Source organism: Leucopleurus acutus (assembly GCF_964270905.1).
Source record: "Leucopleurus acutus genome assembly, chromosome: 16".
Classification (NCBI taxonomy): Eukaryota; Metazoa; Chordata; class Mammalia; order Artiodactyla; family Delphinidae; genus Leucopleurus; species Leucopleurus acutus.
The window spans coordinates 3,566,032-3,582,643 of record NC_139158.1 but is presented as its reverse complement, the minus strand read 5'-3'; the positions used below and the strand labels follow the sequence as shown (position 1 = coordinate 3,582,643).

The following is a 16,612-nucleotide window of genomic DNA, read 5'->3' as shown; positions in this document are numbered from 1 at the left end:
TGTGTAGGAAAGAGCAAACGTGTATGTATGAGTACATGTACAGACACACATTTGCGTATATGCATATGTATATATGCAAATACACGCACACAGGCCTATATTTTATATCCTTATATTTATACTTATACTTTCCTACTTTAATACAAAAGGAAGGATACTGTACAAACTGCAGTTTGCTTTCGTTCTTTTAGTCGTGGACTTGAGGACATCTTTCCGTATTAGTACCTTGAAGATTCCCCCACTCCTTTTTATTTATTTATTTATTTATTATTTTTTTTTTACAGCAGTATAATGTTCCCCGGCCACCCCTATTGATGAATATTTATGACGTAGGCACTCCCCCTTCCTTTGCTATAACAAACAGGGCTGCAGTGAAAGTCCTTGCTGTTGTACCACTCAGCATAGGTGCTTGGTTCTGTTGGCTCGAATCGGGTGAAATTGTTGAGGCAAGCTTTTCTGATCTACAGAAACAGCAGGTTCATGTGGCCAAGCCTGATCTTTGTGGGGTAAATTTGAGGACTGGACGGCTGCGGGGCAGGAGTGGGCCTTACTCATTTGGCTAACTGTTGCCAAGTCACCCTCCACAGATTGTACCAGTTTAAACTCCCCCAGCAAGTGACTACCCTGGTGGCGCAGTGGTTAAGAATCCGCCTGCCAATGCAGGGGACACGGGTTCCAGCCCTGGTCCGGGAAGATCCCACATGATGCAGAGCCACTAAGTCTGTGAGCCACAACTACTGATCCCACGTGCCACAACTACTGAAGTCCCCTCACCTAGAGCCCGTGCTCCACAACAAAGAGAAGCCACCGCAATGAGAAGCCTGTGCACTGCAACGAGGAATAGCCCCTGCTCGCTGCAACTAGAGAAGGCCTGCGCACAGCAGCAAAGACCCAACGCAGCCAAAAATAAATAAATATATTAATTAATTAAAAAAGAAAAACAAAAAAATAAACTCCCCCAGCAAGTGCCTCAGGGTTTTCGAAAGTTCTGGAATAAAGAAACACTCAGGTCACACGCGAAAAGCCGGGAAGCCTGCAGAGCCCCTGTGAGGGGAGAAGGGCCGTTCCAGTCACACTTGTTGAATGTGTCTGGGTGGCCGGGCGGTGCTGGGGGTCAGGACGCTAAGGTTCTGGCTGGCAGAGGGGCTCTGTGACAGGACAGTGACAACACGGTGACACGGGCCTTTGCGCATGCAGCCGTCGAGCTCAGAGGAGGCACCACCCTGCAGAGGCGGCCTCAGGAGGGCTTCCTGGAGGAGGTGTGCTGCTCTGAGAATCTGCACGTTGGCCTCTGAGGAGTGGGAGCCACAGAGGTTTGTTCCATTTTTGCCTGGGGAATTCCCATTTTTGGCTGTCGTAAACGGAGCGTTCTTTTTTATCATCTCAACTAATCAACGGGTTTTGTCGGTGCGCACAAAAACGACTGCTTTTTTTTTTTTTTTTTTTTGCGGTACGCGGGCCTCTCACTGTTGTGGCCTCTCCCATTGCGGAGCACAGGCTCCGGACGCGCAGGCTCAGTGGCCATGGCTCACGGGCCCAGCCGCTCCACGGCATGTGGGATCTTCCCGGACCGGGGCACGAACCCGTGTGCCCTGCATCGGCAGGCGGACTCTCAACCACTGCACCACCAGGGAAGCCCGACAACTGCTTTTGAAACGTGCCCGGGGGATATGCACAGTGAGTTCCCATACGCTGCAGCCAGCACCCAGGTGGAGAAACAAAACATCTCCAGCCCCTCCCCAGTCCGCTGCCCCCCAGGGGTAACCACAGTCCTGACATCTACCATCATAGGGTAGTTTTGCCTGATTTCTTACCTCATGTTAATGGGATCATCGTTCCTTCGGATCTTGCTTCTTTCGGGCAACATTATGTGGTGAGAGTCGTGGAGTCATGATTGCAGGAGTCACTGTCCAGTCTGCTTGCTGGACAGTGCTCTGGGCGAATAAACCACAGGTCTCCACCTCCTGTGACCGGCATTTGAGGGTGATTATTGCTCCACGGTCCTCTGGTCATTGTAGTGCGGGTGTGGTGGTGAACAGGGTACAGACGGGAGCTGCTGGTCTACACTGAGGAGTGGTTGGGGGTTTGAAACAGGATATTGATGTAGTTTTATTTTTTGGACTTAAAGGTGATGCCTTGGGAGCAGGGAGGTGTGAGGAGGCTGGTGCAAGGACCTGGGAGAGAGATTGTGATGGCTGGGGCCCTGGTAGCGGCCTTGAAGTCGAGAGGATGGATAGATGGATGGGTGGGTGGGTGGATGGATGGATGGATGGATGGAAAAGACATTTACAGGGAACTGAGTGGACTGAGTGACTGAAGGTGGGGGAGAGGGGATGTAGAGCGGCGGATGCCAGGGTTTCCGGCATCAGCTTTCCCCAGGAAATCAGCAACTCTCGGGAGTGTTAGGAAATCAGCCCTGCTGCCGTCAGCCTGGAGACATCGTCAGAGGCAGCCCCATGCCCAGCTGGGCTTTGCGGGAGGAGGGGACGTGCTTCTGTCCTGCCGACCAGGATGCTTCTGGTTGTCGGATGCCAGGTGGGCAGGCGTATGGAGGCTCCGAGAAGCAGTGTTGGTCCTGGGTGAGGGGCTGCTGCTGGAGTGGGTAGGTGGGAGCCACGGGAGAAGCTGAGAGCAGGAGGGAGAAGCCAGAAGCCGTGGCTGGGCACTCAGTCCACAAGGCCGCCTCCTGATGGCCCCATGTCACCCCCAGGCACCACCTGTAGTTGTTGGGAGCCAGGTGATCTCAGGTTTCTTTTCGGATGTTGCCAATTAGAGTAAAGCTAGGTTTTTATTTTTATTTTTTTTTTGCGGTATGCAGGCCTCTCACTGCTGTGGCCTCTCCCGTTGCGGAGCACAGGCTCCGGACGCGCAGGCTCAGCGGCCATGGCTCACGGGCCCAGCCGCTCCGCGGCATGTGGGATCTTCCCGGACCGGGGCACGAGCCCGCGTCCCCTGCATCGGCAGGCGGACTCTCGACCTCTGCGCCACCAGGGAAGCCCTAAAGCTAGGTTTTGTGCTCAGCTGCCGTCACTCTCCTCGATGTAGATTTCTAGAATAGCCCTCTGACTGTCCCCCGCCTGGCTGATTCAGTGCCTGGATTTCTACTCTTTATCCCTGGCTGTGACCACTTGGGCACCGGCTCTGTGCCCATCCCGTGCTGGTGTCTGAAGATACGGCTGTGAGCAAAGACACAGACTCTCTCTCCTTATGGGATTTACAGTCTCACGGAGGATGCAGACGTTGACTGTCCCAAGGATACTGACACAAAGAATGAACCACAACTGTGCCGTGAAGGAGGGGTACAGGTGCCGAGGTGGGGAGATGTGCCCTGGCTCGCGGGCTTTGTAGGAGGAAGAGTCGGCAGAACTTGGCGGTTGCTTGGATGTGGGGTTGAGAGAGAGAGAATCAGAGGACACAGACGTCATTCACGTGATTCACGAGGCCAGCAGGACCATGTCACGAAGGATGGAAAAAACTGGCAGGATCAAGTGTGACACAGAATCTTCCTTCCCCAGTGCTTCGGAAAACAAACACAGTAGAGTTATAAATATTGAGGTGGGCAAAAGAAAAATCACCCTTTTCTGGAACCAGAGTCCCTCTCTGCAGGAATCTGGAGCGTTTCCGTGCAGTTTAGTTGTGCAGACGGCTGCACAGGCTGAAGACAGTCGGCGTGCTGGACAGGAATGCATGTGTGTGGGGCGGGGCACAGACCTGCACTGTCCGGGGCCCCCGGCTGTGTGCCTAAGCTAACAGCTGGAGAAAACACACAGAGGCCAAAGGCTGGAGGAGGCTGGGACCCACAGATGCCTGGCCCTGGAGACACCACCTGTGCCAAGCAGTGGAGAGAAAAGCCCACTTTCCGGGAGCCTGGGGAGAGAGTCACAGGAATCCGGAAGGAAAGAAGGAATTCCTTCTGCAAAGTCTCTCCATCACCCTCTACCGACAGACTTGATGCTGTGCCAGTTGCAAAGGAAGAAATTCGTGAGGCCCAGCTCAGTTAATAACCCAGCCAGCAAAAAGGGTGAATGTAGAGCTGAGAGTCAGTACGTTAGTAACCAGCCTGGAGGGATACTCACCTTATATTCCTGTCCCCTTTCGGTGGCCAGTTTGAGTGGTTTTCAGGCGTTTCCTACAGGGACTGTTGCTGGGATGAATGTCCTTTTCTGTGCCTCTGTGTGCTCGCAAAACAGCGTTCCTCTGGCCAGCCCCTGAACTTGGAGTGCCTGGGCCACGGGCTACGTGCCCTTCAGAGTCCGATACGTTCTCCAGACAGGCTTTACTTGTTTATATGCCCACTGGCTTGAGATGCCCTTTTCTTTCAATGCTTGGACGTTATCAGTTGTGCTAATTTTGCTCTAATAATTGCCTGTTGTTTCCGTTTCCCTTTCTGTCTGTCCACGTGTCCTCCCGTGAGAGGCCACATCCCACACATGGGGCCCTGGGGACAGGGGTTCTCTGGGGTCAGTGTTCCTGTGACGGGCTGGCTGTGGAGGGCTGGATCCCAGGGCCCGCCTCAGGCCGTGCCCTTGGCTCTCCCTCCCAGGCTGAACCTTCTCAGGCTGTGCCCTCGGCTCTCCCCCCCAGGCTGAACCTTCGCGAGCTGGGCCCCTGGGCCTCGCACATGCGGTGGCTGGTCTGGGTCATGGCCTCTGTGGGCACCATCTATGTCTTCTTCTTCCACGAGCGGTAAGCCAGGGCTTGGGGGAGCGGCCTCAGGTGGGGGGCTGCCTCCGTCAGGGCCTCCTCCCTGCCCCCAGTGAGACGAGACCCCAGGGTCACCCCAGAAGCATGAGGGCTCAGCTGTGCCTGGCATCCCTGTGTTCAGGTCCATTGATGGCCACCAGGTCCACAGCCCATAGGGTCAATCTGAAGAGTTTTAAAAAAAAAAAAAAAAAAGGCATTGTAGGTTCCTAGACCCACTGAATGATGTCAGGTATTACCTGCCTTCCTGAAGCTGTGTTAGCGGATAAGGGGGAGAGGCTCTCAGGGCTGCCCACTTCCTTCCATCCTGCTGAGTGACAAGCTGGGAGTGATTAAGTGTGGGAAAGAAGCAGAGCTAGAGGAGCCAAAGGGAATAACAGCCTCCTGGAAACTCCAGGGACAGCAAACAGGTGTCAGCTGGTACAGCCACTCAGATGGATGGAGAGTGGCTGCTTGGGCCTTGTGCGGAAAGGTGCGGGGATCGAATAGTAATGTCTGCCCTGGGTTGCGCATGGGAAGCACCCATACGCATGCTACACCCAGCATTTGCAATCCTCAAATGTCATTTCATGGATGTGGAAACCAAGTCTCAGAGAGGGAAACAGACCCTCCCATGGCCACCCAACTCTGCCAGCACCTGCTGGGTGTAGCTGGATGAAATCTGGGCCCAGGAGTGCTGGGCAGAGGGTGGAGTCTCTTTCTCTCACGCTTCCGGCCAGGGTGTCCCCTCCTAACCCGAGCGGGGAGCTATCCCTCGTGGGGAGGCTGTCCTGAGGCCAAGATGGCTTGTCTTCCTGGCAGGTACAAGCTCGTGGAGCTGCTCTGCTACGTCGTCATGGGCTTCTTCCCCGCCCTGGTCATCCTTTCCATGGTAAGTTGCCCCCACCCGGCGTGGGGCCTCCTGTCTGGCTGGAGGGGACTCACAGTGACTCTGGAGATTGTCAGGTTGAACCTTCTCCTCTGGCAGACGAGGGAACTGAGGCCCGGGGTCAGCGTGACTTGCGGGCTGAGGCAGGAGAACGTGCAGGTCACCCCAGGGCCCGGCTCCCCGGTTCTACGGCACCTCCTCTCTCTGCTTCACCCCCAATGAGTTCGTTAGTCCCTCGGGGCTCCAGTTCCCGCCTATTTAGGGATCAAGTAAGAAAAACCCATGGACAGTGATTAGAATGGTGCCTGGAGCAGAGTAAGTACCCGATCGCTAAACTAAATCTATAATAACAACATAGGTGGCCATGGAGGCAGAGCCAAGCCTCAGACTTCTGACACCCCCTCCGATGCTTCCACACCCTAAGCTGCTTCTTGACACGTGGAGGTTGACCTCTTTACTGTGCGTCCCGAGCCCTTGTGGCGTGCAGGAAGCTTGCTCACAGGACCTTACTTCCCCGCCCCAGGCGTCCTTGGAGATGGATGTGACCACCTCCGTTTTATGAACAAGGACGCTCAGGTTCTGAGAGAGAAGGTGGCTGGCCCAAGGACATGCAGCCCTCAAGGGGCTGAGCTGGGATGTGGCCCCGTAACCTCCAACCCCGAGTATCGGGACCTTTGGGCTGCACCACCTCGCCCTGTGAGCGGGAGAGCCTTGCAGGGAGAGGCCTCCGGGCCCCAGCCATGGAAGAGCAGCAGCCTGTGTGGCCGTGGGTGGATCCCCTTTCCTCTCTGAGCCTCAGTTGTCCCTTCTGTCAAATGGGCACGGTCAACTCAGCCTGCTGGTACCTCCCTAGGCCAGGTAACAGTTTCTTACTTTTAAATGATTATTGTTGGCAGATGCTAAAAATGTATGTAGTCGAGAAGCACCAGATTGTGAACTTTAAAAGGGTGAATTTTATGGTGTGTCAATTATAGCTAATAAAATTATGTCAAAAGAAGAAAGGACGTATGTCCTATAGATCTTGCTGGAGGAATTTGTGTTTAAATAGGTATTTCTTTTTTTCCCCCAAAATTAAAATTGACTGTTATCTGTTTGAAATGACCAATAAATAACGTATCCTATAAATTTAAATGACATTACATTATATATATTTGAGGCATTGATCTTTGTCTAAGTTAATCTCTTATCTATGAGTAGCGGTTTATTTTAAAGTTGAAAATATTTTGAAGCGAAAAATTTCTGAGTGTGTTAGTACCACACATAGCTCTTAAAGAAAATGTATGTAGTCAAATCTAGCATGTTCTTTTTTTCTTTTTTCTTTTTTTTTAATTTTATGGCTTTACCTTAAGTGTTATGGTTAGGAAGGTCTTCCCTTTCCCAAGTTTATATAAGTATTTACCTATATTTTCTCCTGTTTCCTTTATGGTTTAACTTTTAATTTTAAACTCTGTATTCCCACTGCCGTTTCTTATGTATACGGTGATTCCTCCCCAAACGATTAGGCAGTTATTTATCTACCGTTTAAAAATGTTCCTTTTATCATAGGTTAGCTTAATATACGTGTACGTGGGTCTGTTTCACAAGTTGGCCTATTCTGATACTAGTGCCAAACCATGTTACTTATTTTAGCTTTTGTTGCATCTTAATACTTGGCAGTGAAATCTCTCCCCATTCGTTTTCCTACTCAACATTTTCCCTGCGATTTGTGTTTATTTTTACAGATTACCTTCCCCCCCGCCAAGTTTACTTGTTTAAATATGTATGTTTAAGTTGTATCTATTAATTATATAATATCCATCAAATTATGTATTACATAATTTAAATACATATATACATATATTGTAAGTGTATATTTAAATACATACTCACTGCAAAAAATAAGTCCTGTCTGAAAATGTATAAAAGAGCTGAAATCCCCCTCTCACCCCCTCCCCAACGTGACGCCCCAGCTGCAACCACCATTAATGGTTCGTTGTGTATCTTCTACATTTTTTTTTTGGGGGGCTGCACCACTTGGCTTGCGGGATGTTAGTTCCCTGACCAGAGACTGAACCCTGGCAGGGAAAGCGCTGAGTCCTAACCCCTGGACCGCCAGAGAATTCCCTCCATTTTTTATCTATAGGCAAGTCTATGTGGAGATGCGGATGTATCGACTTTTTTGTTCTTCTTCTACAAAAATGGGATCACACTGTTCTACAACATGCTTTTCTCACTTGGCATGTTGTCGTGGGCGTGTGTCCGTGCCTGTCACATAGTCGCCCTGCCTCGTGAGATTGCTGTGAAGATGGCATGAGTTGCCTCACGTAAGGCCCCTTGCGCTGTGTACAAGGCTTGTCACATAGTAAGCGCTGGGAAGTGTTACTGTAATATGTCCTTAATACTCAGGTATCACCGCTTGAGAACTGGGTGCGTGACTATACGTATGTTCAATGAAATACTACCCAGCTGTTCCAAAGACTGGCGTGGACCTCCGCGTGGGGATGTAGCCTGATCTCCACAAGACTCTGTCGTGGAACTGATGTCTCAGGACGGCAGGGATGGTGCGAGCCCCCTTTTCTAAAATGATTAGTTCCTCTGCACACGTACATGTATGTGAAGTGCAGACTGTAGGTATATCGTGCGTGTCTAGGCAATTCTGGACGGATACCGGCAGACACCGTTACTGGTGGTAAGCGGTGATACCTGCGGGAAGTGGGCTCAGGGAGAGGGGCCAGTGGGCTCTTCTTACTCCCCGTTCCCTCCGTCCCTCCTGTCCGTTGAGCTCCCATAACCAACAGAAACCCAGGTGTCAATGGTGCGCACCTCAGAGGGCTGGGACTGCTGCCTTTTTCTTGCTGCACTTCATTTTTCTCTAAAATTTTTCGCCGTGAGTATGTATTACTTTAAAAAAGTGTGATAAAATATGCGTAGGATTTATGATCTTAACCATTTTTAAGTGTACAATTCAGGGGCATGAAGGACCTTCACCTTGTTGTGCATCCGTCACCACGATCCATCCACAGAATTTTCTCCTCGTCCCAAACTGAACCTCTGTCCCCGTTCCACACTAACTCCCCTCCCCAACCCTCAGCCCCCAGGAGCCACCCTTCTGCTTCTTGACTATGATCTTGACTCCTCCGGGGACCTCACGTAAATGGAATCCTACAGTATCTGTCCTTTTGTGACTGGCTGATTGCACTTTGCATGACATCCTTGAGGTCCATCCATGTTGTATCACGTGTCAGAGTTTCCTTCCTTTTTCAGGCTGAATAATATTCCGTTGTATAAAGTAACGTGAATAACGCTTTGTTTATCCGTTCTTCTCTTGATGGACACTTGGGTTACTGCCACCTTTTGGCTACTGTGAATAACGCTGCTGTGAACTTGGATGTACAAGTACCTGTTTGAGTCTCTGCTTTCACTTCTTTGGGGATACACCCAGACAGATTGCTTTTTAGAAAAGATAACAAAGCTGGAACATATTCTTTGAGATTTTGATAGAAATGTGTTACACTGGAGAGTGAATGTGGGGAGAACTGATGACGTCACCGTGCTGAGATGCCCCGCCTGGGGCTCTGGGCTGCCTCACCGTCCACACGTCTTCTCGCCTTGGGTGGTGGGGGAATGGCTGGGTGACTCTGGTCTTGCTGGCTGCTCGTCTGACCTGTGCTCACCCTTGTCCTTGCCGACAGCCCAACACCGAGGGCATCTGGGAGCTGGTGACCGGAGGGGTCTTCTACTGCTTGGGCACGGTGTTCTTCAAGAGTGACGGGAGGATCCCCTTTGCCCACGCCATCTGGCATCTCTTTGTGGCATTTGGTGCTGGTACCCACTACTATGCCATCTGGAGGTACCTGTATCTGCCCAGCACCCTGCAGGCCAAGGTGTCCAAATGAGGTGTCAGCCTGCACAGGACATTTAGGCTTTTGGAGCAGAGCATCACAGGGAGTGCTTCTGTGAACTTGAGCCCAGCGCCCAGCGCCCAGGCCCCTCGTCTTCCCTCCTATGGGTAGAGCTTTTTGATGGGTCCAAGGTTACTTCTGGTGACAGCCAGACCACCCCTTGGGTCCTAGGTGAGAACGAAAGCATTTAGTCATTTTTACAGAGGAGAAATTAACCCTGTAATGTGTTTCTATTCTAGACAAATGTTTCCTAATACAACATCGTCAGAAAAGGGGGCAGACGTGGTCCTGGCCAATTGAGGAATGATGGGCCAATATGAGCTTCCTATAAGGTCCTGAGAAATCTATCAGGGAGTCTAGTGGGTTAGTTATACCTGGGTGGCCAGGGCCTCCTTCTCTGCTACCAAAGTCCTGGCTGGGGAATTGTCCCCTGCTCAGGGAAAGTCACCCAGCTTGTAGAACAGGGCTGGTGAAGATCCACGACCGTGGCAGACATCACCAATCAACTGCAGCGTGGCGTGGTATCAGGATCCTTCCCAAGACTGCTCTGGGAAGCCACTACCAATCGACTTGGCACTCATGATGGCACCTCTTGGCCTTGCTTGCCCCGTGTGCTCTGCACTGGGGTCACGGCCAGACCAGTTCAGTGTCTCCATGTCAGGGAGCAGGCTTATCCCCTAGAGGGGCCGGTTTGGGCCCGTGGGGGGAGACCGAGTGTACCCAGAGCAGCCCCTGTCGCTCTACTGCACCGTAGCTGGTTCTCAGTGCAGAGGAACGGGTGGCTGGGGATGGGAAAGCTGTCGCTTGGCCATTTGTTCTCATGCCGAAAAGTCCAGAGAAATTATGAGAGCCACTCCCTGGGGTGGGGTGGGCATGGGGAGGGGCAGGCCGACCCCAGAACTTGCGCACTTGCTCCAGGCTTAGGGTTTGTGGTTCAGGTTCTTACCGGGTGCCCATCAGCGGCCCTTGCGGTCTCCTCCGATGAGCCCTAGAGAGAAGGCCTCGGCTAATTTGATAGGGGTCTGGGCAGAGGGACTGGGTCACGCCAGCCTCTGAATCCCCCAGTAGCCCAAAGAAAAGGCTTCCAGGGGCCTATCCTCGGCCCCCTCCCAGGGCTGGGCCAGCGATCTGTACCCGGCACAGGGACGTTTACTGGGAGGGATCCAGGCCTAGATCCAGGGTCTGACCTGGAATCTCAGACTCTCTGGGTCAAGATCGGTCTCATTCTACAGGCTTCATCCTACGACTCCCAAGCGGAGTCAAGTGGGCAGAGACAAGATGCCTTATGCTTAGTTCTCGTACATTCCAGGGTATTTCAGGACTCCGGCAGCTGGAATCCCACATCCAAGCCGGTATTAAATCGTCCGACACATTCCTCAGGCAGGCAGGTTCTGAGCCGGGAGATGCCTTGGGGAAGTTCTGTCCTCTTGCCCGTGTGTGTGTGTGTGTGTGTGTGTGTGTGTGTGTGTGTGTGTGTGTGTGTGTGTGTGTGTGTGTGTGTGTGTGTGTGTGTGTGTGTGTGTGTGTGTGTGTGTGTGTGTGTGTGTGTGTGTGTGTGTGTCTCTACACTGACACTCCCAGACCCTGGAAGCTGCCTCTCTTCTGCACACCTGCCCTGTGGAGCCCACCAAGTACTTCCCATCATTTGGGGTCAGGGTTGGAGTTGGGGGGGGAGGGGAAGCTTTGCGGGGGAAGGGCAGGCTGGAGGGCAAGGCTTGCCCCTGGTTGGGGGCAGGGACACTGTGACCTGACCTCTGCCTGAGCCTGAGGTGCGGAGGGGTCACGTGGGTTCTGGGATGCTGTTTAGGAAAGCTCCCAAAGCGTGGGACCATGGCAGGCCGAGATGACAGTCCCGTCATCAAGGGGTTGTTGGGGACCAAAGCCCTGTGACAGGGCCAATGCTGGGTGCTTGGGACACTGACCCGGGCTCTCTTTACTGGCCCCCCAACCCCCGCTGAACTCCTCTGATACCTGCGTCTCATTGTTCCTCCTCCTGGGTGTTGGGTCTTACATTTTCCCCTAGACAGCCTGCCCTGTTATCTCCCACACCTTTTGGGTTGCCGGTTCCTCTGATGGGGACTCTGTTCACCCGTCATTCACCCAACTCACTCCTACACATCCTTCAAAGCCCTACTCGGGCATCAGCACTGAAGAACTTCCGACCTTCCTCTGACTTAGGGGCTCCCTCCTCTGCTTCCCCAAAGCCCCTGGGCTCACCTGCCCACACTCGGAGCCCTGTCCTTTGTCACCCTGGTACTTGCACCTGCCACCCAACCCAGGAGCTCCTGGAGGGAGGGACTGCGTCTTGCTAGACTTGGGACCAATTGCGGCATCGCCCCCTTGCTGAGGGCTTGGGCCAATTCCTTAACCTCTCTGGGCCTCAGTGTCCTCTGCTGTAAGATGGGTGTGATAAGGCTACACCTTGCAGGGTTGCTTGAAGATTCAGCAAGATAATGACTGTAAAACATCGGGCCTGGTGTCCTAATCAGCTCCCTTGGTTGGAAGGCAACCCCTGCTAATGATAATGAGGGGACAGAGCCTGTGCTGCCCAAAGGAATGAATCACTAATGGTGGAATTTCTGACTGTGGACAGGCTGGTGAGGACACTGGAGGGTATTCTGGGTGTTCTGTGCGGCCTTGACCACACTCCCCCACCCCCTTCCAATTCAGGACCTGCTTCCCATGAACTGTCTCTCTTCCCCAGCATCATTCTGAGAGTGAATTTCCCAGGATTCCATTTAATCCAAGCCTAGACCCTGGACCTCCTCCAGATGTATCACGAACATTGCAGGAAAGGAAAAGACGTTCCTTAGGCCGGTCTCTTCTTAGGTAAGGCCCTGTCCCAGGAGCATTCTAGGCTGTGCCCTGGGCATGTGGAGTGGAGAGGTCACGACACTGGAAATTCAGATGCCCGCCAGCTCCCTCTTCCTTGAAGCTGTCATGTGCCAGGACGACCTAGCATGGCGGCTGTTTTGCCCCAAGGAGCCAGGGGAGCAGTTGGCAGCGGACTGGCCTGTTTGACATTCCGGGCACTTTGGCAAGTGCTCCTGAGCTGGGCACTGCCGGGGCGCAATGAGGGGTGGGAGCTGATGCGGAGGCTGGAGGTGAAGCGGGTGGGGCAGAGGCTCCCATTTCAACAGCACACGTCCCATGGCACCCCGTGCTGGCGGCCAGGCCTGCAGTTGACCACCTGCTTAGTTAATCCGTTGGCCATGGTCGGGACAAACCAGAGCAGGCGCGCTTGCTGGTGGAGGCCTGGTCCCCAGCCGGCAGGGTTTCCCTGAAAGGCCCAGAGCAGGACCTGCTCAGGGCTGTCCCTAGGGCCACCAGCCCCTCAGGCCAGGGAGGGATTGAAATCAATATCATAGACCAGAGCTGCCTTTCTGTCTTGATTGGAAATTGAACGTATGCTGGGAACAGGGCTGAGCATCCTCCTTTCCTCGGGCTCAGGCTGGGAAAGAACCCTAGGAAAGCCCTGGCGCGGAGGGGGACAGAGATGGGGCTTGCAGGTGGGCCTGGATCTGGAGCTCTGCGGTAGCCCGCACAGTGGGGTGACTTAGGAGGTGGCAGTCCTGGGCTTCAGCTTAGCCAGCTCTTTTCCAGACCTGTCTGCCAGAGCCAAAGTGTTCTGAATGTTTTCCTGCAGCTCTGCCTGAGCGCCGGCATTGGGGCCCGGGCCTCCGTGGGGAACACGCGGAGGGGCTGCTCAGGCAGCCCACAGACCCACGCTGACTTCAGGCACCACGGGTGCTCAGAGGGGCAGGTGGAGCTCAGAGGCTGGGAGATGGGTCTAGAGACCTGGTCAGAAAGGCACCTGTCAAATTTGCTGCCACGTACTGTGTAACCAGATGCTGAGATGTAGCCTCTGGGAATAGCATCGCGGGGTCTGTGGGGTCCGGAAGGTGCCCGTGGAAACCCCAGCAGCCACTTCCACATGTGCACACCTGCTCAGGTGTGCTCACGGGAGGAGCAGGAAGCTGAGGGAGGTGGGGGCTTACCTGCAGGGCACTCCTCCCGGGGACTGGTCTCTGTGCCAGTGGCTTCAGAGATGCTTTCTCCACTGACGGACGTGCACCCTCACTCCCACCCCGTGAGGCGAGGATTACTGTCTGGTTTTACAAAGCAGGAAACCAAAGCACAGGGAGGTTTGGCGACTTTCCCAAGGGCACCCAGCTTCGAACCGGCAGAGCGAAGCTTTGAAGCCAGGACTCTCTAACCCCCAACCGTCACGTCCCTTGAGCAGATCTCCTGCTTCCAAGGAAACCCACTACCCCCAAGTCTTTCCTCCAGGGAGGAAAGCCACGCTCAAAAATTTTAACAATAATTAAAAACAAACAAAGAAACCCCACACCCTGGCCTGCAGCCAATTTCCATGGTGTAAATACCAACCCCCCTTCCCCCACCATGGCCCGGTTCACCCTACCGGAGTGACGTTCCTGAAGATGCGTACAAGCCAGGCCCAGCACACCACTGCCCCCTGCTTCCCGGTGGTGTTCCTCCCGGAGGCTGGCCAGGGATGCAGCTCGGAAGGACCCCGGGGTCAGGCCTGTCACTGAGACACACAGAAATTTTGCCTCAGGAATCTGGAGTCAGTCCAGCCCTACACTGGCCTGCGTGCGAGGCCCCCGGCCGGTCCTCATTCTCCGTGCCTCAGTTTCCTCATCTGTAAAATGGAGCTTGCGATTGGTGTACGGAACCGCCCTGTCCTGTTAACTGCGGGGCCAAGGCCATGGCTGTGCTGGAAGAAGTCAGAGCAGCTGTTCTCAGCCCTAGGGTTTGGCCAGAAAACCACCCAGGGAGATGCTAAACTGCAGAAAACCACCCAGGGAGATGCTAAACTGCAGACCCCAGATCCCCACCCACTTCCCAGAATGCTGAGCCAGTGGATCATGGTGGAAGGGCAGTTGGAACTCTGGAGTCGGAACTTCCAGCAAACTCCCGGGTGGTTTGGACACTGGTTCCAGAAGCCCTGCTCTGGAGCTCATCTTCTCTGAGGCCCGGCCCTGCTTGTTAGTGGTGAGGTTCTCCAGGGGACAGAACTCGTGTCCAGGGGCTGGGGACCTAACCACTGCTTTTGCTTTTCGCTGTCTCTTTTTCATGGGGTTTCACGTTAACCCTCCCAGCAGCCTGCGTTTATACTCAAGGCCATTCCTTAAACTGGGTCCTGTCACTGATTTTTGCTAGCTCAGTCCCAAGTCCTGTGTGATGTCCATGGTCTTTACCGTCACTCTGAGAGGTAGGTATGAGCCCATTTTACTGATTTGGAGACTGTGGTTCAGAGAGGTGAAGTAACTTGCGAAGGGAAAGTAGAAATAAAGAATCCCGAATGGACAGAGAAATAAGAGACATCGTCAACAGCAATGCTGTCCGGTATGGTAGCTGTTAAACAGGTGGCTCTTTAAGTCAATTAAAATGAAATAAAACAAAGAATTCAGTGCCTCAGTCACACTACCCGCATCGTAAGTACTCAGTAGCCCCACGGGGCCAGTGGCTACCTTTTTGGACAGCCTAGCCATAGATCATTTCCATCGTGGCCGAAAGTTCTATTGGATAATGCTGGTAGATCAGTGGTTTTCAAACTGTTTGGGCTTGGAACCCCTTTGAACTCTTAAAAACCACTGAGGACCCCAAAGAACTTTTGTTTATGGGCTCTATCTGTGAACATTCATCATACAGGATGAGAAATTAAACCCGACAGTATTCTAAAATGCCTATTAATTCATAAACTCATTACACGTTAACATAAGTAACATTTTTCTATTAAAGATAACGGTATTGTTTCCAAACACAAGAAGATTTAGGGGGAAGCGTGGCATCATTTGTGTTTTTACAAATCTCTTGAACGTCTGGCTTAACGGAGGGCCCCCGAGTCTCCCGTCTGCTTTTGCGTTTGGTTCTGTGGCTTCTGACATCACCCATCCCGTAGCCTCTGGAGAGCTTTGCGTGAAAGCATGGGTGGGAAAGAGGCAAATAATGTCGTAGGATCGTGATGAAAACAGGTTGACTTTGGGAACCCCCTGGAAGGGTCTTGGGGGGCCCGTGGGCCCAGACTAAACGTGGTTAGGAACTAGGGCTAAGGGCTTCCGTGGTGGCGCAGTGGTTGAGAGTCTGCCTGCCGATGCAGGGGACACGGGTTCGTGCCCCGGTCCGGGAAGATCCCACATGCCGCGGAGCGGCTGGGGCCGTGAGCCATGGCCGCTGAGCCTGCGCTACGCAACGGGAGAGGCCACGGCAGTGAGAGGCCCGCGTACCGCCAGAAAAAAAAAAAAAAAAAAAAGAACCAGGGCTGGATCCGGAGTTGTCCCCTTTGTTTTACATCTGGGGACGCTCTGTCAGCGGTCCTTATCATAGACCAATGCTGTCTAATTTTAGCCCATTTTAGCTGAACCTGGAGACGTGGGCAGGACAGAGAGGCAGGAGGGGTGTGAGCAGTGGTCTGGGGTGCCCTCTCGATGTTGAGGGCAGGCCCCGTGGCCGTCGACTGTTGGCAATGCCCAGTGCCCAGCAGAGCGCCCAGCGCTTAGTAGGTGTGCAGACACGTGCTTGGGAGGAACGGGCGACTTTGAGCTTGGTCTGGCTTGGGGCCCACCCCCTCCTCCCTGAGGCTGGGAAGGCTTGGCGAGGGAGCCTCCTGTAGTCTAGGTCCCTTTACATCTGGGGCCGGAAGAGGCAAGTTCACTACCAGGGTCCGCGGGGACACTGACCGCCCTGGCCTTTACTCTCGGTGTCTCTGCACATTGGGAGATACCTCGGAGAGCTCCTGGGAGGCTCTCGGGCTAGTTTTTCCAACTCAAGTTTGTAGCGAGCTTGGCCTCTGCCCTGAGTGGGTCTGCAGCCCCCAGGGTGAAGGAGACAGGACCCCGGTGAAACAGACAAGGTCTTCACATGTCAGGGTGGCCTTGAGGAGGGACCCTGAGACTCATTTGCGGGAGTACATATCCAAGTGACTTGGAAGGGGGTTGTTTCCTTAAAGATGTTTTCATTATAAAAATATATGCTTACTGAACTTCCCTGGTGGTGCAGTGGTTAAGAATCTGCCTGCCAGTGCAGGGGACACAGGTTTGAGCCCTGGTCCGGGAAGATCCCACATGCCGTGGAGCAGCTAAGCCCATGCGCCACAACTACTGAGCCTGCACTCTAGAGCCCGTGAACCACAACTACT

General features: G+C 53.4%; 1 protein-coding gene across 2 annotated transcripts in view; it reads left to right on the top strand.

The window, feature by feature from the left end:
- Nucleotides 1-9,444, top strand: part of MMD2 (monocyte to macrophage differentiation associated 2) — a gene marked incomplete at both ends in the record, with an annotated part of 45,954 nt that extends 36,510 nt beyond the window's left edge. Inside the window, 3 exons of one of the 2 annotated variants that reach the window (XM_082858023.1) lie at nt 4,585-4,686; nt 5,503-5,572; nt 9,241-9,444. In XM_082858023.1, coding sequence (XP_082714149.1) covers nt 4,585-4,686; nt 5,503-5,572; nt 9,241-9,444 — 376 coding nt within the window. Of the gene's footprint in view, nt 1-4,584; nt 4,687-5,448; nt 5,573-9,240 lie in introns of both variants that reach the window. The other variant, XM_082858022.1, reaches the window with a different exon arrangement.
- Nucleotides 9,445-16,612: the final 7,168 nt, after the last annotated feature.